Source organism: Coturnix japonica, chromosome Z (genome assembly GCF_001577835.2).
Source record: "Coturnix japonica isolate 7356 chromosome Z, Coturnix japonica 2.1, whole genome shotgun sequence".
Lineage (NCBI taxonomy): Eukaryota > Metazoa > Chordata > Aves > Galliformes > Phasianidae > Coturnix > Coturnix japonica.
In genome coordinates this window covers 64,294,109-64,319,941 of record NC_029547.1, presented here as the reverse complement: position 1 = coordinate 64,319,941, position 25,833 = coordinate 64,294,109, and the positions used below count along the sequence as shown (strand labels likewise).

Below are 25,833 nucleotides of genomic sequence, written 5' to 3'. Positions count from 1 at the left end.
AAAACTATCGTTCTACTTCTAGGCACAAAATAGCCATTTTAAGTTGGAATGAAATGCTGTGCTCATCTCATTTAGTGTCGTGTAATACAGACTATAATTTTTTCCTTCAGTATGTATAAATTCTTGGAAAGGGTCTGATTCGGATTTCAGGGCATGAAATGACAGGTAATTTCTGGTGTATTTTTGTGGCTAATAAAAAAAGTGCCTTATATCTGTTTAAAATCTGCCTGACCTCATCTTGCTTCCAGAGTTTTTTGCTGTCTATTCTTCTGTTAGGTAGAAGAGTCAATCAGCTGCCTTTTTCCATTTGGATACTCCTGGTATGTACTTTTACTGCCTCTGTGAACTTGGAGGGTGGTCTTTCCTTTCCTTTCTGAGATATAAATCCAGTTGTTCTATCACACAGTTTCCTACAGTATTTGTTACTCCTAACAGTATAATAGGTGAAGCTTAGAGCTCGGAATCTTAAATTATCTGTATTTACTTTAGTCTTTAATACAATAGTCTTTACATTTAATAGAGTGTTCCAGCATTGATGTAGTGAAGTTGCTCTGCATAAACTGATGTAATGCTGTTATGGATGTACTACCTTTGGTAGAAATAGATGAGTAGAGTATAACTCTGAAAAGCGCTGATGTTACTTGTTTATTAATTTGGCTTTGAATGGAAAAAGCTGTATAAAAAAAAAAAAAGCAAGTCAAACAAACCATCAGAAACTCATGGAAATGAAGTCATTTGCACTGCTGTATCCTGTCCTCAAATTAATCAGCTTGACTGTGGGGGGAAATATATGATAGATGCATGTAAAGTACCTTGAATGGGCTGAGTATTGATTCAGTGTAAGGCGACACGAATGTCCTCATCTGTGCAATTCTAAAGCTCTACTCTGTGCCACATGTAGCTGCAGGTAACCTCAAGTCTCCTTGTTAATCAAATCCTTTGGCATTGCTAAGGCTGCAGGAGAAGCAGTGCTATTAGAAGTGCTCGGATCTGTGCCAAGACTTGGGTTTTCAGAAACAAAATCAGGACTTTCAGGTGTGCTCATGATGGCACTAGAGGCCAGTTGGACTCAGCTGGTTGGTGCATTATGAACTGGACGAATAAGATGTGGCATCATGCCACAGTTTCTTTAGTACACTTTTCTCCTCAGTCCCAACAGTGTGATCTAATTACTTTAAAAGTTACTCTTACTGGATCTTAATTCTTACTGTGGACACCAAGAGCAGTTTGTTTCAACATTCTGGTCAATATGTATCACTCCTGTTTTGGGAGGTCCAAAATAATAAGATAATAATAATGATCAGATAAACTAAAAGCCAGCAGGAAATTAAAATCTTCCTTTCCTCTAGCAATGGAGAGCAGTGTTCACTATGGATCCTTCAAATATCACATCACCAAATTATGGAATGATTATGTAGTTATTACCAAGAGTAATGCATGGAACCTTTTGGCAGCAATGCCAAGAAGTGAAGCGTTTGTGCCACATCAGTGAGTTTTGATGATAAAAATGAAGATTTTTCTGTTGTTTTCATAATCATTTGTTATGAAATTGTGTGACCTTCTGGAAGCTTCACCTTCCAGGAGTGAGTAAATCATATGGAAATTCAATTTTCCTGTTTAAAATAAGTCGGTGCAGAGAAAGGCAGGGAAAGTTAGTTCAGGATATCTCAAAAGCTCAAAATTGAAAAGTATCCTTGCTTTTCCCCCTGTAGTAGGTGAGTATTCAAACAGCTTTACACACTCCATCCTTAAAAATACTGGCCCTGCTCTGCAAGTTGAGAATGGCTGAAGTTGGAAGTACTGGGATGCTCTTCAGAGCATTATGTGTTCTGTGAAATTCTGCTGCCACTTACAGTTCTCCCTTTTTTCCTCATTACTTCTACTTGTAATCCGATGAGCATTTCCCAAATTAAGGTCCTCAACATTGTTTTTCTTTCATAGTGAGGTTGTGTTTCTCTGTTGCTCTGAATCTTGTTGTGGTGTTCATGGGGCAGATCTGGGATCTGAAGGACTTTTATTTGTGCTTACTCATGTTTTTATTTACTATCCACCTTTTTTTTCTTTCCTTTTTTTCCAGCCTGCACCTGTTGTTTTTTTTTGTTTCCGGAACACAACCTTCTGGTTAAATAGTTGCCAGAGATACCAAGTGTGAGCTTACAGAGCAAAATAGTGCATTTTCAACAGTGTTAAATGTTGCGGTGACAAGTTAGCTTGAATATTTCTAAACTGCTGCTTGGAAATTATAAAAAGAAAAAGCTAAGAACATGATTTTATTTCCCTGCTATTTCTGGAGAAATTCTTCTCCACTAGTACATACTTCTTGCATAATACAAGTGTCAGTGTTATCTAAGGCTCTCCCAATATTTGTTTTGCATAATTTTGCATTAGAAGTGAAAATAAATTTGAATTCCTTTCATCTCTTGAAAAAATTGCCCCTAAAATACATCTTCGTAGCATCCAAATACTGTGCCTTGACACAAATATCATGCAACATGTCCCTGCTCTTGGAAGATTAATTGACCTTTCAGAATGCTGAATGTCTAAGTAAACGTACTGCAGTCAAATACATGTTATATTTCGATTTCAAGAAAGTATATAGGCAGGCCATTTTGGAGTTTGAGGCAGCTTATTATCTGTTAATCAAAACCTGTTCTCCTGCAACTGTATTCAAAACAGAAATAAAAATGGCTATGGGAAACAAAGTAATGATAAAGTAAAGCGGTAACGGAAAGGGTGTTATGGCTGCTACTGAGCTATAACCACTGTGCTGCCTCTCATTTTCTGTCCTGTATTTCATCTAGAGATTGCTGTCACCGCAGGAGAACAGGGCACGTACTGAATATTGGACTGGGAAGGGGTCAACAAATGGGTTGTCTTAGTAACAGTAAAAGTGAGCCACAGTATTTACTAGCAGAAGGGAGAGTAGACTAAAAAACTTGTATGTTGATTAACTTGCCAGGTGGTAAGACTTTGTGTTTCTACTTCATTCAAGAAGGCTAGGTGGATTATGTCCTGTTAGGCTTGTAGTTTTGTTCTTACATTCTTTATGTGTGTGCTGCAACTCAGTAATTTTTGAATGTCACTTCAATTTAAAGATTAAAAAAGTACATTGGAATGCATTTTTGAGGAGCTTCCTATTCAAATACTGTTGTGCACCTGCTCCACATTTTAGCTCAATTGGTAGAAACATGCTAAAAAGCAGCCCAGAATTATTTTTGTTGTAAGCTTCCATGTATGGTAGGACATGCAGTAGATCTTTTGGTTAAGAGATTACCATTTTGAGGTAGTTTACACTGGTAATTTATTAATTTTCTGTACAATAAAAGAAGATGTGAAATTGAATCTTCAGTCAACTTTGCAAGGAGGGGGAATGCATCTTAGTTTGGTTACTTCATTTTGCTTTATGGGTTAGTTCAGCACATTTGAGATATTTGAAGTTACTTTTATTTGTGAAGGCCGCAGGCAGTTTTAACTGGTAAGGTTGGTGGGAGGTAGAAGCAAACACTAATTGGAGTATAGGAGAATTTGCAGGGTGTGTATTGTGTAAGAATGCTTAGTACTTACTTGTAGATCATGGTGTTTGCTGACAAACCATTGACAGATGCTCTAAGTTGACCTCCCAGTACTTCTGTGCACCTGATTCTAAACTAAACTTATGTTTTATAGCTTGAAACAATTGGTTGGCAGCTTGATCTTCAAATGTCTGCATCTGTGCAAGCAAAGCTGAAATCTCCTCGAGCTGTGCTAGAGCTGGGTGTGAGCAATGAAGATTCAAAGGTAAGACAAATGTGGCTGACAAAGTTGGAATGAACTGTGATGATGGCTTTATGTTAGAAGTTTGGGGGCATCAGTTGGAACTCTTGATAACAATTAGTCTCTCTCCAGTGTTTTCATATTTTTCTGATGTAATTTCACAAAATATATGATTAAGCATTTAAATTTGTGAAGTACTGATGTAATAGCACATGCATTAAGCGGACTGTGGAGCTGACAGCTGTGTTATCAAATGTGGGCTGTGACATCATGGAAGAATGTTCTGAAATATGTCTATTTTGGATCTGTAAAATATATTTCTAGATATATAGATGCATCTTGTGATTGATACTCCTTGGACTTAATGTTCAGCTTCTTGCTGCACTGTACCATGACCAGTTACTTAAGATACCACTTGCCACTCCTAGCCTTTTTGTGCTAGTGATGTATTTATATGAATGATGACAGTGGCCCAAGGCCACAGATAGCTTTGACTGTGTCAAAACACAGATGTTTGGAGATATTTTAGGTAAGCCTTACATTGAAAGTGTTTAGTGATTGATGGTGTTTCAGTGTCAAAAACAACTAATGAAGCTTTATTTATAAATTTGTGTCATATATTACTTAGCACATGAACATTTATTTACCTAATCTTGCTAAGGTACATAAATTGGTGCCTTCTGTGATGTCTCTCAGACTATTAAGCGATGAAACAGTCAGTGCAAAAGAAGAGAAGAATCAGAACTCAGTTCAGCTTTTGTGTTGCCTTTAAATTGAGGTAATTTTACTAATGCATGTGGAATTCCTGACGTGTGACTGAGTAAATGAGAATATACAGCTTGTATTTGTGCTTTTCATTAGGACCTTCAATAGTCCACTGCAGACTATAAATCTTTTTGAAAAGTACATCCAGGAACTGAACAATTTCTTATACCCAAGTTGTGTTGAGAAACACTGCAGACAGGTTTAAGTCTGTGTCTGTAATTATAGCAACATGAGAAAGATGTGATTTCCACGTGACTGAGTTAGTTGACCTATTTCCTTTACAAACAGAATTTGGTGACTGGATATTTTATTTATTCTGCTTATTTTTGTGAGTGTAGGTGAATACTTATGTCAGAATTATTTTTGAATAATAACAAGCTTAAGAGCAGGCTTGTACCTGGCGTTTAGACAGGGCAGCGCAACATGAAGAACATCCTGCTGATGAAAGATGTTTCAGACACCAAAAGTCTAATATATGTGTTGTTATGAAGATATCTGTTTCTTTTGTTTGTTTTAGGTGATTGATTACATTCTGATAGAGAGTAGGTTTAAGATTGGATACTGTGTACCCATAAACAGACAGAAGAGTTGAAGATGATTGATTTTTGTGCAGTATTTGGTATCACTGTGAGGCTTTTGTGCACGGTGTATCAAGTTGTCTGGAAATCTGTAATAGAAAGGAAAAGGCTGTTGTGGATGTGCTCTGGTGGGGTTGGCACATTAGGGGGCAGTAGTGCTCTTTGTCAGGCGTCTCCAGCTCTGAATAATATTTGCAGATAATGCTCAGAATCACTTCTAAAGTAAGTAGTTGTGGGAAGCACTAAGGGTTTACATTTCTAATCTGTATATAGCAGTAGAAGTTTGTCTTGCTAATCTACATAATCAAAACCTATTAAAAAAAAAAAAGCGAAGTAAATGAAATTTGCCACTATTTCTATTAATTGGGAGTAATTTATACTAATACGTTAATGTTTACTACAAGTAACTACAATTAGACACTGTTCAAACTACTTTTTATCAGAACCTAATGTCTAAAATAGTTATTAAATATGGAATGAAGATGTTGAATTCCTTTTGCTTTCAGTCTAATGTACATTTTACATATGTCATAGAGAGCTTGTCATTGTGTTTAAGCACTGGAATGAGAGGCTGCATAGCTGCCAGCTGTGGAGCTGTGCAGGGAGCGAGTGGGATGATGACTTGAGCAGCCTGACCCAGGCGTGCATCCAGCCCTGCTGCAGGGGGAGCTGGATCAGGGAGTTGCCAAACCCTGCTTCCCAAACTGAGCTGTTCTGTGATTATAGACTGCTCAACAGCTTGGTTGTTGATGAAATTTGGTATAAGGAGGAGAAAAAAGCAAGCTGTGATTGAAAATGCAATTAACAGCACTTGCTACAATGATTAGAATTTATAATCCTCAATAGCATTTCTAAATGTGACAAAACGTAATTTCTGTGAAGTAGACACAAAAAGCAAGTTGATATGATGGGGAAGTTGCATTTGTTTCTGTTCTTACATTTAAGCAAATGAAGAGAACATTTAGAAATAGCCACTTGCAAACTGATGCGTTCGCTTTTGGGTATCTATGAGTGCTGTCTTTAGCTGTGTAGTTCGGTTTCAAGTTTGTTGTGGAGCTGCAGCACTATCATCTTTTGGCTGAAGGACGAAGTAGCCAGTAGAGGGCGTCAAAATTAATCCTGATAATACCTACCAATGATGATGCAGATTTGCAAACAAAGACTGATCCCAAAAAGTAAGTGCTGTGTGTATTAGCATCTCTGTTTATCCCCATAGTTTATTTAATAATTATCTATGTAGACACACAGTCGTACGTTCTTTCCCACTGTTAATACAGCAATTCCCTTAGCCATCTCGGGAAGAGCTTTCTGAGCAGCTGGAGCAATTCCCTGTAGCCACAGGAGTCATATACAAGAGTCTTTTGTGGTAGAGGTTGTGGAAAAGGTCTGTGAGCTTCAGAAATATCACATTATCTGTGCAGAAGAACTTCCCAGGGAAATGTGATAAGTAAAAGCGTGTTCTGCTGTACTTGTTCACTAGGAATATGAAGCAAAGTACTTCATCATGTATGATATTTATTACTGTGTGTTTTTACACATGATCTGTGGTTAGCATATATGCTTGAAAGTTGTTAGGATAAATTAGCTATTGTTGCCCAGTGTTGTCTCTCAGGTCTGTTTTGTAAACTGGTTTCATTAAATACTCAACTTTAATTGCAGTTTTTCCTATGGAAGGTATTGCTCTTTTCTTTTTTCCCTCTACTTTATTTTTATGTACAGTTTCCTTTCTAACCATTAAGGACTTCTTGATATCCTGCCTTTGAGGGATTTTTTTTTTTTTCCCTTTGAGTGGGGTTGCTATGAATAGATTCCTTCTGAGAGTTCATTACTTTGTTTATTGTATTTCTTCTTTATGCTGACATCTGAAGAATTTTGTGTTTCATGTGCAAGGCAAAAATGATGAAAGTGCTGTTTTATTAAACCTGCCAATGCAGTGCTTCTGACACAAGGCACGTGGTATTAAAATATTACTGTAATCACTTAATTTTTATTTCATTTTAATTTCTCTTGAATCTCTGGATGCTTTAAAAGGAGAAAATCTCTGAAATGATTTTTTTATTTTTTTTCCTTTGCGACTGTTTGTTGAAAATCAAAATGAGGTCTGCAGTTGAAGCAGATTATAATACATATTAGTTCTACAGAGGATATGGAAGTCTGGATATCTTAAATTATTTCTTACTTTCTGAAGTAAGCTTTCTCTTTTTTATCCCCTCGTAGTTTTAACAGAATTTCTACGCAGCCGGGACTGTGAACAACTGTAGGCCTTAGATGTATTGCTCTGTTGACTTCACTAAGTATGCTGCTTACCTTTCTGAGTTTGTCATTGTGAATGTTTTCCTCATCTTTAACAGCAAAGCAGAGTAGATGACAAGCAGAGCTTTCCTTCCAGTTGAGCTAGGTCAATCCATCAGCTCAGGCTGTAGATTCAGTGCAGCCTCTGTATCATGCAGGCAGGACCTGCACTTCTGATGGATGTTTAAGGAAGCGTGATGGTGCTTCCACTTTCCCTTCAGTTTAACCCTTTTCATTCTGAAAGGGAGCAATGTTGGCAGAGTGGTAACAGTGGATGCAGGTGGCACACTTCCATTCAAGAGGCAGGATGTAATGGCACTGAGCATCTGTGCATCAATGTGTACCCTCCATTTGTCCTTCTTAGGCCTCTGCTTTGAGCATGAATGCATTTAGGCACTCCTTTTTTTTCCCAAAATACATAAGTAATTTGTCATGTCTTGGAAAACAAACAAACAAACAAAAAACCAAAACAAAAGGGGAGTGCAATTAAAACTCAGTGTTGGAGGCACTATGATGAATTGCAAACACTAAGTTGTGACTTGCTTCTTGTGTTCATCAGCCGTTTTCTGTTCTGATTAAGGTATTACCCTTTTCTTTCTCAGCAAACAAGGAAGCTTGCATGTACATGCTTACTTGAACTTAGTGTTCGTGCAGTGCAGATTTGCAAGTGTCTAGCAATTGCCAAAAAGATAAGTAGGACAGGCTACGGTCTGAACACAGAAATGTTTGAGGATGGGATTTAAGAGGGCTTTTTTTCATTCCAATTGAGAGGAGATAAGTGAAGGCCTAGATGGCTTCAGATAGCACAGTCCTGGTCACAGTCTTTCAGAGCCTCCACATACAAGCTAGATTGCTGCTTTTGGCAAGGAAGATTATGGAACCAATTTTGTTCTGAGAACTAAAATCAAATGAATACTCCTGCTGATAAGAAAGCAGAAAGTTCCCTAAGACAAGGTTTCAGAATACTGGGAAATGTCTTCGTGTTTCCAGGAGCTGTGGCGATAATGCTTGTAACATCTTGGGCATGTGGAACAGCTCAGAAAAATGAGCTTGAAATTCATAATTTGCTTCCAGGCTGTCATGTCACTTCAGAAAGCTGTTAGAAGTGTCTTTGCTCAATCTTTAAAGCATGAAATTTCAAACTTGCAAAGCACAGCAATTCTTGCATTGGCCCGTTTCTGATTTATCTATTGTCCTTGATTAAATTCATTTAATTAGGGAGAAAACTGAAGGCAGTCCTGAACTTTCAAGCTGCTGAGAGGGCTTTTGTTTTCTTACCAGCACGAAATGGAAGGGTGAATAACCTGTATCCTGAAAGCTGTGGGTAGTATGGCATTTTACCTAGAAGCCATCTATGAGGCGATGTGACTCCAGGAGTACATGCACAGCTCTGACAGTTGTGGTGCAGCATGTAGTTAATGAGCAAGCTTCATTCGTGATCTTAAATGGTTGAATTATCTAGCTTATAGTGAAGATCCCTTTACAGGCATTTCTACAGCATCCTTCTGTTTTGCCTGGCAGTCGACACAATTTATGAATAAAATCTGTAACACATGAATTTGCAAACTGTGTAATTGGTAGCAGCCCTTGCAATTGCTCCATTTCCACTAAAATACTCTTTTAGCTCTGTCTATGTATGTTTTTGTCATGGAGTTAAAGAAAGACTTGGTCACTGTTAACAATGTGAAACAATGTCAGTTTATAGATAATACTGGATTTCCAGTTCTTTTGTACAGGAGTGTACTGAATTGTGCATAAATGTGAAGCTTTACCATCGTCAGTCCAATTAAGGAGCTGCCTTAAATATTTGAGTTTAAACTCAATAACCTACAGCACTGTTAGGTGGTTTAAATTTAAGGTGGAAAATAACCTTATTTGCCTGTATTTTGCCTGTAGTTCTGCAGTACTTTCACAGTACCTTCAGTACTAATCTTTCCTTGCCTCAGAATGCCCATGGGCTGTGTCTCCTGTGCTCATATCTGCCAAAATGTGGCATCTGCCCTGTGCCTGGTTCTTCTGACTGTAAGGTAGGAAGGTAAGGTAATGTTAAAGTTGACCTTCCTCTAACAACAAGGCTCTCTGTTGTGAAAATAACTGTTCTGCGTATGTCCTCTGCAGCAGCGATGTTTACTGTTGCCTGCTTCAAATAGAGGTGAGGCAGGGGAAAAAAGCACGTAATCTGCAATGTCACCAGCTTTCTAATGCAGATATTTACAGAGAATTCTTCTGGTTTCAGACGTGGAAGAACCAACATTTTGCTTAAGGTTTAAAAGCTAGTAATTTCAGGGCTCATAAAGCATTTAGATATTAATTAATGAGTAAAATTTTGTGGCATTAAGATCGGATAGGAGTAGTTGTCTTTTGTTCTACTTAGCAATTACTCAAGCTGAGAAGATGTGGAATTGGTTCTTTATAAAAGTTGGAGATGATTTCTTTAAATATAATATAGTATTGGGAAGCTCTGCAGACCTCTAAGTGTGGGGGTGTCTTTCCTGGGTGTGACTGGCAGTGCTGCTTAGTTCTCCATATTCAGTTTCTCAGCTCTTCCATATTTAAAATGATCTTGTTACTGTTCAGCAGTGTTTTATTTCCCTGTATCTGGCTCCCCTGTGAGGTGGATGTCTTCAGAGCTTGATGGAAGAGACAGATAGTATTGTCTTCTGCAATCCTAATTATCTGTTGTTTGGTGTGTTTGTTTGTTTTACTGCGCAGGTACTCAGGGTAGACACAATTGGTTTGCTTTTTGTTACTGTGATAGTAGTTTGGGAGTAGTGAATCCCCGGTGGAAATGGAAGAGGCACTTTCCTACTGACTCCTCCCCTGGTAGGTCTACTGTGTTTGAGGTACCCTCAGAAATTGGAAGGCCTTTACATAGAGTAAAGCAACGTGTAAAATGTAGGTGTTAAAAGGAATTTCTAGGTATATGCAGATTGTTTTATTTGAAGTTATGTACTAGAACTTGACTATACCTCCAACTTCTGTAGCTGCAACTCAGAAATGCATTTTTGGGGGACACTCCGACATAAGGACGTTAGTAACTTAATTAAATGTGAACTGCTGAAGAAAACTGACAGGAGTTTCATTTCCTTGTTTCCTGGAGTGTTTTGTCATCTTCTTTTGGCTCAATTGCTTTCCCATTATTTTAGCTAATTTTTTGTCAATATGCAAACTTCTCAAATTGCCAGATTGGGCTTCCTGGAGAAGTAATGTGCATATTCTTGAAAGATTAAAGAGTGAGCATCTCCTGTGTTGCTAACATCTGTCCTGCTTAAGGCAATAAATATACAGTACATGCTGTCAGACAGGATCAACACTGTGCATTTGACATTACACAGGTGCCTGTAACAAGGCTGTGACTCCCTTTCTAGTTATGCTTTGGGTGGAAGAAGATAGATCATCACCTCTATCATACACAAGGGCAGCAATTTTCACTCATTTCTTGTTGTTGTTGTTTGTAAATGAGAGCAGTCTGGTATCTGGAATGATGTGGCATCTAAACTTGTGTCTTTTGGCTTTTTATGAATGTTCAGCTAATTTCAAAAGCTGCTATGACAAGTGACTTTTTTCTCAAGATAATATATGTGAAATATCACCAATTTTACAGGAAAAACACAGCCCACAGCCCCTGTGCAAATCTTGTTCACTATGATCTTATGAAATCACTACTAATGAAATGACATCATTGTAGGAATGCACACTTGCTAGCAATGCAGTAATAGAAGGAGATTTCAAGGGGAAAACGGAAATAATTTTTTTCCATAAGGAGACAGACATGCTAAGAATACATTTCGAAGCCTTGCAGTAATGTAATTACAATACAAAAATATAGCAGAAAATAATAAACATGCTTGTCTGGCTTGAAATTTATGTTTGAGATGAAACTGCTTGTTTTTTTTTTGACACCTAAAACCACATTTCTAAGCTTGCAAATGCATAGTCAGAGTAACTAAGCTGTTCAGTCACCTCGTGAGGCAGAACCATATTGGTTGGTCAAATGGAAAAGAAACTTGTATAGTGATGCTTTTTAAGTGAGCTTATGGAGTTCTCAGTGTAAAGGGCATAAATCTTTCAGCTCTCTACATAATGAAAATATTTTGAGAATTGCTTTATAGGCGTGTTTCTAAATGCTATCTTAAGAGTGTCAGGATTAGTCACTGAGCTTTTCAATAACAACTGATTGATGGCTTTTTGGATTACTACTTGTGCATAAATGCAGGGCGCGGAGTTTTAAAGAAGGTTGAAGAAGCTGGATTATTTCTGTGTCCTCTTTCTCAGCATCAACAGAAATGAAGAGAGCTGGGAAATGTTTATACATGAAGGGGAAGTCATGAGATTCAGAATCTGACAGCAAGGCAAGTTCTCAAGGACCAGATTTGTAGGCTGCTCTGGTCCATGATTCTATTTTTTTTATGAGGTAGGTACTTTACTAAGGAACATGGTTTAGTGGGAGAATATTGATGATAGGTGGACAGTTGGACTGGGTGATCTTAGAGGTCTTTTCTGACCTTGGTAATTTTGTGATTGCACAGTTCAGCACAGTTCACCCCCAGTACAGGCTGGGGGAAGAGCTGCTGGAGAGGAGCTCTGCTGAGAGGGACCTGGGCGTCCTGGTGGACAACAGATTAACCATGAGCCAGCAGTGTGCCCTTGTAGCCAAAAAAGCCAATGGCATACTGGGGTGTATTAAAAAGAGAGTGTCCAGCAGGTCGAAGGAGGTGATCCTCCCCCTCTACTCTGCTCTGGTGAGGCCTCATCTGGAATATTGTGTCCAGTTCTGGGCTCCCCAGTACAAAAAAGACAGGGATCTCTTGGAAAGAGTCCAGCGGAGGGCCACTAAGATGGTGAAGGGTCTGGAGCATCTCCCCTTTGAGGAGAGACTTAGGGAACTGGGTCTGTTTAGCCTTGAGAAAAGAAGGCTGAGAGGGGACTTGATCCAGGTTTATAAATACCTGAGGTGTGGGAGCCATAGTGGTGAGTCTGGTCTCTTTTCAGTAGCGTGTGGGGATAGGACTAGGGGTAATGGGATGAAAGTACAGCATAGGAAGTTCTGCACGAATGTGCAGAAGAACTTCTTTACAGTGAGGGTGACGGAGCACTGGAACAGGCTGCCCAGGGAGGTGGTGGTCTCCTTCTCTGGAGATATTCAAGACCCGACTGGATGCCTACCTGTGTGACCTGGTGTAGGGAGCCTGCTTTCGCAGGGGGGTTGGACTCGATGATCTCTAGAGGTCCCTTCCAACCCCTACAATTCTGTGATTCTGTGATTATGGATGCACTTGCCTACTTCATGAGATGCAGAAAGGTATTACTGTGTTGGCATAGCAGAACCCCAAGCTCAAGCTTTTAGGAGGAGCACAGTATCTTCATGGGTCTGCCCACTGATAAGTTAGGTGTGCCCTCATACCTAGCAGTCCTAGGGTTTTTCAGTGTGGAACTGAGTACAGAATACATTAACTGCACAAAGGAGTTCAGATGCGTGACATCTTCCTCTTCCCTTCGAGTCCTGAATAAAGGAGTTTCAAAATCTGACTGGATGCTATTCAAAATAAATGCCTATCGTTGTTCAAAAGCAAAGGCAAAAACCTTAAAATATTTAATGCAGATTTCTAGAATGATTGCTGGAAAGGAAGAGGGTCACTTGAAGATTCTCCTTAAGAGGAGAAGGCTCATTTGAAGTTGAAATTTAAAGGCTGAAAGTAATGTATCTGTAGGTTAAGAGAAATCCCTCTTACAGCAGTAAAAAAAAAAAAATTGTTTTCCTTTGTTTCTAGATCATTTTGCCACTTTACTTTCCTTTTCTCTTTCCCTTTTTCCCTTTCTGTCATTCCATCTTTGCAGAAACACTTACTGTTCCTCTCAAAAACATCCTGTAGATTCCAGAAGCTCTAATAACACACTTTCAAATAAACCTTCCATACAACTGGTATCACTTTATTTTTCCATTGTTGCTTCTTCTCTTGTTAACCAATAATTGATGTTATTTCTTAGATTATTTTACTTTGTTTTTCAGACCTTCTTGTGCTGTAGCGTATCTTTTGCTGCTAAAGGTAGTGTAAAAACAGTGTATTACTGCAAAGATGATGTTTAGACAATGTTTAGACAGCTTCGTAGTTCCTGGATGGCAGTATATTCCTATCAGTTGTGCTTTTGGAGGCTAACATTCAGCATGTTATTGACTGAGCCTTTTAGCTTGCTGTTTCTAAACATGTTTCAGGTTTAGAAAAAATGACTGTTGGATGAGAACTAAGCTGGCTTGCAGATAGTGTGATAAATCTTGGAGTCACAGAATGGCTCAGATCCCATCATGATGGGATCATCTACTTCCAGCCTCCTGCCGTGGACAGTGCTGCCACTCACCAGATCAGGCTGCACAGGGTCCCATCCAACCCAACCCTGAACACCTCCAGGGATGGGGCATCCAGAACATCTCTCAGCAGCCTATTGTAGCGCCTCACCACCCTCAGAATACAATTTTTTTCCCCTAACATCTAACCTAAATTTCCCCTCTTTAAGTTCAGTCCCCCCATGCTATGACTATTAGACTGTCACTCTCCCTCATGCTTGTAAGCTCGAAGTGTGGGAGGGCTGCTGTGGGGTCCCCCTGAAGGCTACTTTTCTCCAGTCTAAAGAAGCCCATCTCCTTTAGTGTTTCTACCCAGGAAAGGTGTTCCAGCCCCCTGACTGTCTCCGTGGCTCTCCAGGAATAGCTATTTCTTGGTATTGAATTTGGTACTATTTAATTTCTTTCCAAATACACCGTACAGATGGAAACGTTAATGTTAAATCTTTCAGAACTGCTTTGCTGCAGCAGCTGCGGCCAGAGGACATTCCCTGCTAAAATGCATTGAGCTTGTGAAAGGTACAGTAGCCAGGCAAACTGTAAGGGAAATTGTCACCGAGAGAGGAGCAGTGAACTGTTATGAACTGAAGCTGAGTTGAGCCAGTGGAGTCTTTCTGGTGCAGCTGAGAATGGTGAGTATGCAGGAAGCAGTGCTCTGTGAGTAGTGTTACAATACATGACACAGTTCTTTCTTCTCAACCTAGTATCAGGGAAGTCATTTTGAAGAGCTCTTAAAAATTCACATATAGCATAATTTGATTTTTTTTTAATGTATTTTTTACTTGGAGTGGCTTTAAAATTCATGTTACCATTTTAACCACAGTTAAGCTCTCCTGTGGCCTGGAGCAAATCAAGAAGATCTTGAAGCCATCCTTGGCTTTAGGACTGAGGTGTTTAAAGAGCACAGTGCACTTATTTTTACTGCTTTTTGAAGAGAAAACCTTGACATGTTTAACTGAGGGAATGTGATCAAAGGGCAAGCATATACTTTAAAAGATCTGTGGAAATAAGGCAGAAGGAAGGTATAATAAAATAAAATTAAAATAATGAAATAGAAAAGGTATAATAAAATAAAGATAAAAACCTTAAAAATGTCATTTAGTGTATCTGTTGTGGATGGACAAGTGGATAAAACGCATTTGTCAGCATGAAGCAGGAGAGGTGCCATACTATAACAATTCATTCTTGCTCATTCTAAATCAAAGCCCTTGTTTATCTCCATTAAAACAGTTTTAACTAAAGGAAGTAATAGAAATTGTAGAGTAAGCAAAAGTTAGCCTCTAGAAGTAAAACAAAAAACTAGTGTTTTAGTGTGTGTCATAAATAAAAATAAAATAAAAACAAGCATTTCACGTGTTAAATTCATACAACCACAGAATGGCCCGGGTTGGAGGGGACCTCAAGGTTCATTAAGCTCCAACCCACCCCCCCCCCCCCCACACATAGGCAGGGCCACCAACTTTAGTATTTCATACCAGCCCAGGCTGCCCAGGACCCCATCCAACCTGGCCTTGAACACCTCCAGGGACAGAGGAGCATCCACAACCTCTCTGGGCAGCTGTTGCAGCACCTCACCACTCTCATAGTAAAGACATCCAACTTAAATCTTCCCTCCTTCGACTTCAAACCATTTCCCCTTGTCCTGCTGTTCTCTACCCTTGTAAAGAGTCAAGCATATGAAATCCTGTCCCAAAAGGGAAGGGAGAGATTAAATGCTGTGAAATCTGCAGGCTGGTATTGCTACTGGAAGCAATGCACAGGAATGTGCTGATCCACCAACAGGTCTGATAACAGATACAGAAATAATCTTTTCCCTTTGTATGTGTACAAACTATGTTAATCCATTTGTATTTCCTCACAGCTTGAGAAAATTAAGTTATTATTTGGCTTTTTAGAAGATAAATGTTTATAAAAGGTTTGTGATTATATGGAGTCCCTCTTTCTCTGTCATAGGCATCTAATTCTTATTCCTGCGTTAAAATACTTTTTATGTATTTGTTTTGTTTTTTAAAGGTTTCTGGCATTTTTACTGAATATGAAGTACTGGGTTTGGAATATGTCGAGGAGAAAGTCATTGCCTAGAGAAATGTCGTGCTTTGTACCACAGAATTCCTTTCATGTTTAATTGACTTAAACTATTTCAAAAGTGGTTCTTTCATTTTTGCTGAGTGTTTCTCAAAGAAGTCCTGCATTTTTTGCACAAACGTTAATTGATGATGGTGAAGATGATTATTTAAGGTCAGGCCTTGCAGTCATTAAACAGCGAAGCAAGGAGGAATTGTGGAGAGCTGGTCTAACTGCTGGAATGATGCACCTGAGAGGTGGAAAGTGGTTGGGTTTCTGTATATGAGGAGCCAGCTGTGTATTCTGAAGGTGGGATATCAAATAATGGAGAAGGTGGTGTTTGATTCTCATCCTATCTGTCTTCACCCCTCCCACTCCCACCTCAGATCCACCCAAGAAGATGTATTCTGTATATAGTAACATATCAGCAGGAAGATAGGTGAGTTGGCCAATTGGGTTTTGGCAGCTTTTTTTCTTTCTGATTTTAATAAAATCCCTGTTCATTTATTTAATTTACAGGTTGTGTGATGTGTGAGCAGTAATAAAATCTGTTTTGCTTTAATTTTATTACTCTGGCTGATGTCTATGGACCCTGAAAATCATCTTGGAAAGGAGCAGGAAATACTTAACAAGAAAGAGAGCATCAGAAGGGTGAAAACTGGCATTTATAGCAAGCTTCACTGAAATAGAGCACAGCCCAGCATGGAGCTGAATTTCTTTGGCTTTTCTTGTTATAATCCTTATCAGAATGTATGAGATTATATTATCCTGAACTTACCAATACAGACACTAAACCTTAATACTGCATAACTGTGGTATCTGTTTAGATGAAAAAAGTCCAGAACATTTACATCGCTTGTAAGGAGTCCTTTGCAACCAGCACAAAAGCATTAAATTGACTGTAGAGATATGCAGATATGATAAAAACATTTAAAAAGCCCACAACAAAACACCTCCAACCACCCAAAAAAATCACTCTCAACCCCTATTTTCTCCTGGCTGTTGAGAAATGTGCTTATTCTTTATTTAGATCCGTAGAAACTCCAAACATTGCATTTTCATATGATTTGGGTCTCCGTGCTTGAGCAACCAGATGATCATTAGGGGTCCCTTCGAAGCTTAACCATTTTGACTGCAGTAGATGGAAGAAAGACTGCAGAATAAAACTCAATACTCCTTCAGTTGTCCCAGTGTCATGTGTAAGAAAGCTACAGGGCGAACCAGAATAAGAAAGCGAAATAAAACCATTGTGCGTTATAACATATAGAAAGAGGGTACGAGAAGGCTGCAAAACGGTAAAAAGAAATAGAACCGTGGCTGAAAAAGAGAGATTCTGTTGAGAGGTGATGGTTACTGTTATCAGAAGGACTTCAGTACATTCAACTGAAGTTTTAAGTGAAGTTTTCAAGTTGCAGGGAAGAAGACCAAAAAACATCACTGAAATTGGTGAAGTTTGGAAGGAGCAGTTTTAGTGGTTCTGTGGTTGTAGTTTTCACAAGGTGCTAGTCAATAAGATATTAGAAGTGGATGTATTCAGGGAGGCTGTCAGAGCAAAATGCTTGAACAAGGGCTGGAGATGGTTGGGCCGGATGACCTGAGTCCCACTTCAGCACTTTTGAAAAACAGGATTCTGAGGTTGTTTGTTACATTTTCCATTTTGGTTAGTATGTTAAATTGTCGAAATGAATATTCATTAAAAATGCTACTTACCTGGAGCAGCTGTGGCATTGCAGATTGGTCTTTCAGTTGAACTGACTCCCATTAAAATTACTTGGTCCATACCAGAAAGTGGGAAAAATAAAGAGTTGTTCATAACTTGGCAGACTTGGGCCCTGTGTCGAGCATTAATTAGTACTGCTGTAGGTAGTGTAACCTGGCGTAGTCTTAATAACGTGAAACATGAACAATAAGGGACTATTTGATGAGAATTAAAGTAATAAAATAGGATGAAACCAACAAAGGAAATGAAAGATGAAAGGCAATGTTAGCACTGCGCCTGGAGTCCAAATTTTGTGGTGTTCCTTGTTTTACACTACATGAAAATAGCACCTGTGCAAATATTTATGGTTGCAGTTGCTCTGAGTAGATCTTGTTGGGCAGAAGGTATGAAGAACTGTAAAAACAGACTGCACAACCCAACTGTTAGGCAGAATTCACGTTTAGATTTCATAAGGTGGGAGGAACAAAAAGAAGATTATAAAACGTTATGCTGGTACATTTAGTAAGTTTAAAAGGCTTGTAAAAAGCATTTTGTAAAATATAGCTTCAGTATTAATTATTTTTAGGCTAAGGCTGGAAGCAGGGTTTTGCTGGGGTGTTTTTTCTTATTTTAATAGTGGTATTCTACCAGTGCAAGTTGCTGCTCTGTTGCACATCCAAGTGTGTCCTAGCCTGCACTGCTGATGAAACATATTGTGGTTATTGTGGAACACTGCAGAACTAATAACACAGTTGACTTCTTCACTTATTTCATATAAAAATTATGGTTTACTTAAAAGAAAATGCCACGCACTGGAACATGTTAACAATTGCTTCTAATATGTGCCCCCAGTCCAACAAGATTTTGTCTGTTTTTTTGAGTCACTTCTTAAATGAGACTTCTGAAAAGTATAGGAAGTACCTATTCACGGTGTGTTACATACATTGAAATCTGAACTATCTAATGCTATCAGATGCTCACTCTGAAGTAGAAAATTGGTGCATCTGAGACACTGTCAAGAGCTCAAAGGAAGAAACGCAGGCATTCTTTTATTCTCTTTAATTTTGTGCTGTAACCACTCTGCATGTCTGGACTGTATTATTGCAGTTTAGTCCTTTGTGTTTTATTTGGCAAAACAAACATAAAACTCACAGCACTCTGGTGGGTGAGTGGGTTTTCACTATTACAGTAGTAATGGTGCAGCTAGAAACAGTGAAACTTCAGATTTCCATCTCAGTGTGGCTGTATTATGTAAAAAGAGGCTTAACAGAAAAAGTGAGGGAAGAGGTTGAGAAAGGATTGAGCTGTGCTAGTCCTGAAATCACCATGGTGTGTCCCTTTGCCAATTTCATACTACTCATTTGTGACTGCAGCAGCACAACAGACATAACAGGCTTTGTTTTGAGCTTTGTGTGGTGTAGAGGATCTTGTACCTTCTGACATAAATGGGCAACTGGGCATAGCTTTTAGACCGGAGTCAACCTAATGTATAATCCTGTCTTTGTATTCCAGGCATAGTTCATTTCAGCTGTTTATTTATGCTCTCATGAGATTGTCAAAGCAATAGAAAATACTTCAGAAGGAGAAGGATTCCCTACATGATGGGAATCTTTGTGCATTATTGCTCATCTTACAGCCGTGGTTGGTTTGTTTCCATGTTTGCTAAAGCCTTGTGGCCAGATCCTGTACTCACCTGCGCTGTGGATACTCTGCTACCACTGTGAACAGTTTTCTCTGTTTCTGCTGGTAATTTCTTTCAACACGATCATCTGGAAATAGCTTACATGTTGAAAGCAAAAGGCTTGTGTACTTTGTTTATATATGTATTATTTCTTTTAAATGATCAAGGGATTGATTCATTCCTTGTGTCCCACTGTGCCAGCGTTGGCCTGATTTATTGCATCATGTCCATGACACCCATGGCTTCGGAAAAGCATTAAACATTTCACATGCCCTCTGCTCTTCACCCATGTCATTTTGAAGGACTGGCCTAATCAGGCAAACGACAGGGAGCAGAAAGAAATACACTTCATGGGTAATTAAAGTTGTGGGACTTTTTTTTGTTGTTTTGAGGTTGTTGGTTTTTTTTTTCCTTCTTGGTGTTACATTTAGTTTAGAATAATTCATTTGTGTTTTGGGAAGCTAAGTTTTTGTAATTCAAATTACCTGAGTAACCTGAATTATGTGTTTGGAACATTGGTTTTAATAATTGACATTTATATTCATTCCCAGAATACATTTTGGCCCTTTTGCAGAAATGAAACAGGGAAATAAAGCTTCTTCAATGCAGCAGTTATTATGAGCGCAGTATGAAATCCACATGTGTTTGTGGAGGCGATGTAATAGCTGTCTGTTGAGGAATACTGTTTTACTACCTCCTGGAAAAATGGTTTTTAATTGGTTCTTAGGGGAAGCAAGCCTGTGTTTCATGAAGGATGAGTGCTGGAAGGAAGTATACGTGGTTAAGGGAGGTTCTGTGTAATGTGTGGACTCAGGTTAAAATTAACCATTTGTTTTTTTTGGTGAAGAGCTATTTTTTAATACGCTTTCGCTATCAAGGAACCATACACCAAAAGGAAGTTGCAGCAACAGTTGCGTGTGCAATAGAGATACCCGAATACAACTTCACTTCCCTGCAAGATAATACGCGTAGTGCATTGGGTGGAATAATTGCATGCAGTACTGCCTCGAGAAAAGCAGTTGTCTCTTGTTTACCCCTTTACTGCGTCCTCCTCAGCTTCAGTTCCGTTACTTGTTAAAATCTCCTGAAGTGCATTGCTGGAGGACACATGCAGAGATTTTCTTTCCTTAATGAAATACTACCATCTGAACAACAAGAGCTGCATGAAAGATTTTAGCGTGATATTGTTTCAGATGTAATGTTTTAGTTTTGATTAGTGTTCAAGCGTCTTGCATGCCGTGAGTTTTGTTGTTGGTTTGTTTTTTTTTTTGTTAAAGAGTGGTAATGTAAAAGGTTAAGGAACATTTTCACCTAGAACTGTGTGTTTCTGATGAACTCCCATTTTCCCATAGCAATTTCAGTAACCACACGCTGTTTTACAGGAAGAGTGACTTGAGGATATTGCTTGATCTCTCTACCTCCCATGGTAAACCTTCTGTTTGTTTTGTGAATTTAGTAGTCAGAGGTGCGTGATAAAACTTGCTGTCTCTTACTTAATGACACTTCACAGCCAGTAAGGCTGCCAGACTGCTGTACAACTTTCCTTTCTACCACAGCAAGCAATGCAGGGGAGCACATCACAAGTTATTTTCTTTCCTAATCCCTTATATTGACTCAAACACTTAAGTCTATAAATAGATAAGCACAATAAAATAAAAGGAGTATATGGAAGAACATCTTCACAGTTCCAAATGGTCTAAGGAGAAGAAGCAGCTGTGGGAAAAGGGCGTGAAGAACTGAGTCAAGAAAATTGAGGCTTTCAGATGAGTGAGGCATGAATTAGAGTTGGGAGAACACACTGACCTGTATTTATCATAGTAAGTTTTATTGGAAATATATGTATGTTATATTCTGGTAAAATCACACTGGAGGAGCAAACTGAAACCAAATGTTTGAGCTTTCTCTAGTGGCAACGGTTAACAAAGGAGAGACACTTAATGTGTGCTGTTTTGAACAGAACAGTACTGAATCAGAAGTCCTTTAGTAGTTGGCTGACCCAACTGCTTTAAGGGCAAGGGATGAGTAGTTTTGCTCACACTGAAATGTCATACAGCATCAGTTGTTTTCTTCTGATTATGGGGTTTTGCTTTCCACTGTATGTTTCTAGTTTTCGAGTATTCTCTTTGCAATACCTTCCTCCCTGAAGTGTAGTCACACATTGAGGACCAGGTTAGTACTTACTTCTGTCACCTTTTACTTCTATGGATATTTGAAAACTTTTACAAAAACACCCCCATCATTGTCATCAGAGAATCCTGAGAGTGTGGCCCCACCTTGAGGTTTGTGCACAGATGCTGTATACCTTGCCACACAAGCAGTATATGACTCAGGAGGAGCAACAGCAGGTGTACTTTTGGAGGAGATAATTGCAGCAGATGTGTAAAGTGCTCATAGTGCTGTAGGCTTTGGTATTTTAATGTGAAATTTTCAATTTGCTTTTTTCTCCCAGGGTTTCAGGTGAGAATCTTAGGTTTAATTTCCTTCAAAGAGGAGCGAGCTCTCTAGGAACTGGGTCCCAGGTCCCTCTTCTCATTGTCCAAAAGGACAATCCTCACCATGGTTACCAGGTGGAAAAAGAACCTGCATTCTTGTTTGCAGTGCTTCTTTGAGGGCAGATAAACCCATGTTGCTGCTCTTAGATTACTCATAGGAATCCAATGGGATTAATTATCTGCTGGAAAAGAGTGAACCTTTTATTGGATGAAGAAAATGGTTGATGCAAAAACACCACAGAATTTCAATCATTCTGACTTTTAAAAATTGAGACTTTCAGTTATGAGATTCTAGTTGCAAGTTATTGCTGATTTGCTACAAATAAGGGAAAAGAGTATTAGAGTACATTTATAAAGTATATTAATAAGTATATGAAGGTTTGAGTGTCGTGACTACTGAAACCTATGTGGATGGTATTCAAATGTTGTCAAGTCCAGTGCTGCATCATGGACTTGCTCCACATGGACAAAATGACACCCCTTGGCATTGATGTTTGCCAAATGTTTACAGGGAGCAACTAGTGGACATATGAGCACAGTGTGGTGATAGATGGTGTGTTCCGGCGGTGGCAATTGCAATGTGAAAGACAAGCCGCATGCATCTGGATGGCTGTGCTGATTTTTATGAGCATCACATGCAGGCTCTTGTTCAGCCCTGGCAAAAGTGCAGAGCTAATGGTGGTGAGTGACTGTGTTGAAAAATAAGTGTTTCGTAGCTGAGAATTTGCTCTATCAAGTGTTGTTATTGTGCTCTTTGTCAAAGTTTCTATGGAAACAAGTAGGAGGTATTACTTTTGGAGTGACCTATGTATACATAAAGAAAACTGCATTTAAAATCCATTCATCTCAATGCAGCTTCTTTGCAGTTTTGAGGGCAGTTTTGTTCAGAGGAGCTCATATTCACACTTGCACGTCTGTGAATTCCTGCTTCAGACATTTCTTCCTTGTTTGAGCCACTGCTTTCCCAGTCCAACCGGTGGTAAAGTGTTAGAAAATTAACTTTATCATCCAGCACCACTAGAAACATGAAGGTGACAATAGTGCATTTAAAATATTCCTGTTCAAAACATTTTCAGCACAATTAAAAGTTGGTTTCTAATCAAAGTATAGCAGAAAGTTAAACTGACTCCTGAAGAAAGCGGTGCATGAAGCAAAGCTACCTTCAGTCAGGTTCATCAACACACCTAAGCTTCTTATCTCGGTGTGCACCTTTTGCAAATGCATACATTTGTTTCATACTTACTTCTTCCAATTACTTTTGCAATTTTCTAAATGCCCCTAAGCACTGGTTTCTGTACGGAAAAAATTACTCTTGTACAGTGTGCGCAGCAGAAATACAGTTATAGGCTCATTAGCTATTTTCTATTTTAGCATGTTCTACAGTATTCCAACTTAATTAGTTTCAGACCTCCGTTTAAAAGGGACACAGCTGTATTTTTTGTCCATTCGAGTTTTCTCATTTCTTTAACATTTTCACAGTATGTAAGAATGGAAGAGAAAGCACTTTCATAAAGTCCTGCACCAAAAGTAATGCGATAAAAACGTTACATAAGCTCAATAAGGAAACAATTTCCGTGTGTATTTTTTAAGATTGCATCTTTGACTTCCACAATACTCTCATTAGCAGTGAATAAAATATTTTTCTCAAATATAGTGAGAAAAATATGGCGTTCAGCACAAGACTGATTATAACTTTGATTCTCCAATATTGTTATTTTGGGTTTTATTCTATGCTAACTTCCTATCAACTATCTTCTTGTTGGAATTTGACATTATGCACAACTTTTTAAAACAGGAAGCATCACTTAATGCATCTTTCTAGTATATATATCTATATATCTATATCTGTGCATCGTGCTCTTGTGCTGAGCCACTTGTTAGCAAACAGCTGTCATCTCTATCAAGAGTTGTAGTGTAGGATTACTGGAGTCTGGATGCTGTTTGCAACACACCATTGCATTCTTCTATTGTTCTACTCACCACTGTTCTTTCTTTCTCTCTATACAATCTATTTGTATAAATATATACGTATATATTCTGCATTGTTCTATTGTTCCATTGTTCTAATCACCATTGCACCACAGCATTGTTCTAAGCTATCTTGGAAACACTGTGTGAGTTTTACACCAGAGGGTTAATCCTTGGTAGATGTTTTGGGATGCACCATGCTGTCCAGCCCACTGCCACACACAGTGAGGTCACTTTTCTGGTGCTTACTTATCTGGGAGTAAGTATTTCTTAATCTGAGCTCTGAAATGGTATATGTATGAGGTGCTACAGGACCAGGGACTGTGAGAAGGCAGGAACCTTGCAGTGGTGGTGCATGCTGCAGACAGTTTATTGTAGCTTCTTGATGGCCTGCTTCAAATCTGGGTTCAGGGCATGACAGTTTACTTCAGAAAAAAGAACCTGTGATGGACAGTCTGTCAGAATGGTGTTGTTTGTAGTGGTCATCCTAGGGCGTGGACATCTGCTTTTAGGGGACTACTCTTAAGACTGTCCTTTACATTCCTACTGATAGCTGTTGGACATTAGTGACTTCAGACAATGTTAATGGTTACTGTGATCAGATAAAGCTGTCCTGTAATTGTGTTACTGAAGCCTCAAGTTATTGAGAAATTGAGGCAAATGGAGCACGCTGTCAGATGGTAGAGCTCCCTCCTGATGATCTGCAGATCCTTGCTCTGATGTAACAGACTGTAAGTACCAACTTTGATTTCTACGGGATAGGGCACCCAGATAACATTGTGTTTTAACCTTGTGGTCGTTCTTCTGTAAATTTCAATTATAAGAAAATGCATTTTCCCGTAGAGATGCCTTTGTGATTTCTGTCATTTGCCACGAGTGCTTCATATTTTCTTAGACTTTAAGAGTTGTGCAAAGGATTATGACACTTGCAGTGTCACTTTTGATTTTTCTGTGTTGTTTTATCTATTTTAATCAATTTTCTTCTTTTTTTTTCTTTTTTTTTAAAAGCCGTTAAAATAAAAACTCCTTTTTTTCATCTGTTCCAAAACTAATGAGAACGTCCTACTGAGAAAATTATACACTGTCTTTACATCAACAAGAATGACTTTCTCAGGTCAGCAGCAGGAAAAATTACAGTGAAAAAGAAAATTGGTGGTGTTACTGTTATTTTTAATGGTAATTTTGGAGTGACGATTTTTTTTAGAGAAACATGCTTATTCAGGTTGTCATTATTTCTTATTCATTTGTTTCCACAAAATCCTTAATGGTGCTAATTAGTGAACTGAGTAAATGAAATAATCACATAATTTTTTAAATGAGTGATTTTTAGAAAGGCAGTGGAAATATTGTTACGTGCTGAGACTGTTGTGTCCTTCAGAAAAGGCTCAGACACATTTAAACAAAGGATGCTGTTCAGCCTCGGAAGACAAATTGCAGATTGAAAGAGAGAGGTCAGTGCTGAGGACACCTAATACACCAGCTCCATGTGAAGGGCTGTGTGCCCATAGAACTGAAAAAGAATCCAGCACGTATGCTGATCGGTCTAATTATAACATTACAGATGGCCATTACATAAGGAATGCCTCTAAATCAATATTGTCCATGCAGAGAGGCTTCTAAGTATACCTGATCCTGAAAGCAGCAGCTCTCTCTGTTTATCTTCAGGAGCACAGTGCTTGAAGAACAGAGATGCATATTCCCTTTGCAGTTACTGTACACCATTGTAGTCTCTCTTGCACCAACTGGATATTTGCAGTTTATTTTCTCTACTTGATCACTAGTTTCCCTTTAATCATTTACTTATTTTTTTGTGCCAGCCTTCTTGTCTGGCGTGTATAGTCGCTATGGAAGAGACTTGTGGTTTTATTAGTGGTCCATGCAGTCCATGTTTTAAGCTAAGGGTGGACTTCAGTGTCTGATCTGTATCACAATCTTTGTATAAGATACAAAATCACATGATAATTTACCTTCTAAACTGGCATTCCAGTTGGCTTCCACCAGGCTTGACTGTGTGTTGCTACAGATGCTGTGCAAGAATTGCATGAGGTCCGAACACAGGTTGCTTGGGTCGTGCGTATAACCTGATGAACATTCATAGTCTAAATGCAGTAATGTAAGTATCAAGCCTGATACTGCCTGGTTATTGCTGAGCAAGACCATTGCTAGTGTGTTCTGGATTTTTGGCTGTGGATCTTTTGTAG

At 38.8% G+C, this 25,833-nt stretch overlaps 1 protein-coding gene across 2 annotated transcripts in view; it reads left to right on the top strand.

The window, feature by feature from the left end:
• Nucleotides 1–25,833, top strand: part of COMMD10 (COMM domain containing 10) — an 80,376-nt gene that overhangs the window by 7,914 nt on the left and 46,629 nt on the right. For both annotated transcript variants that reach the window (XM_015850003.2, XM_032441555.1), the window contains exon 5: nt 3,667–3,777. In XM_015850003.2, coding sequence (XP_015705489.2) covers nt 3,667–3,777 — 111 coding nt within the window. The remainder of the gene's footprint in view (nt 1–3,666; nt 3,778–25,833) is intronic.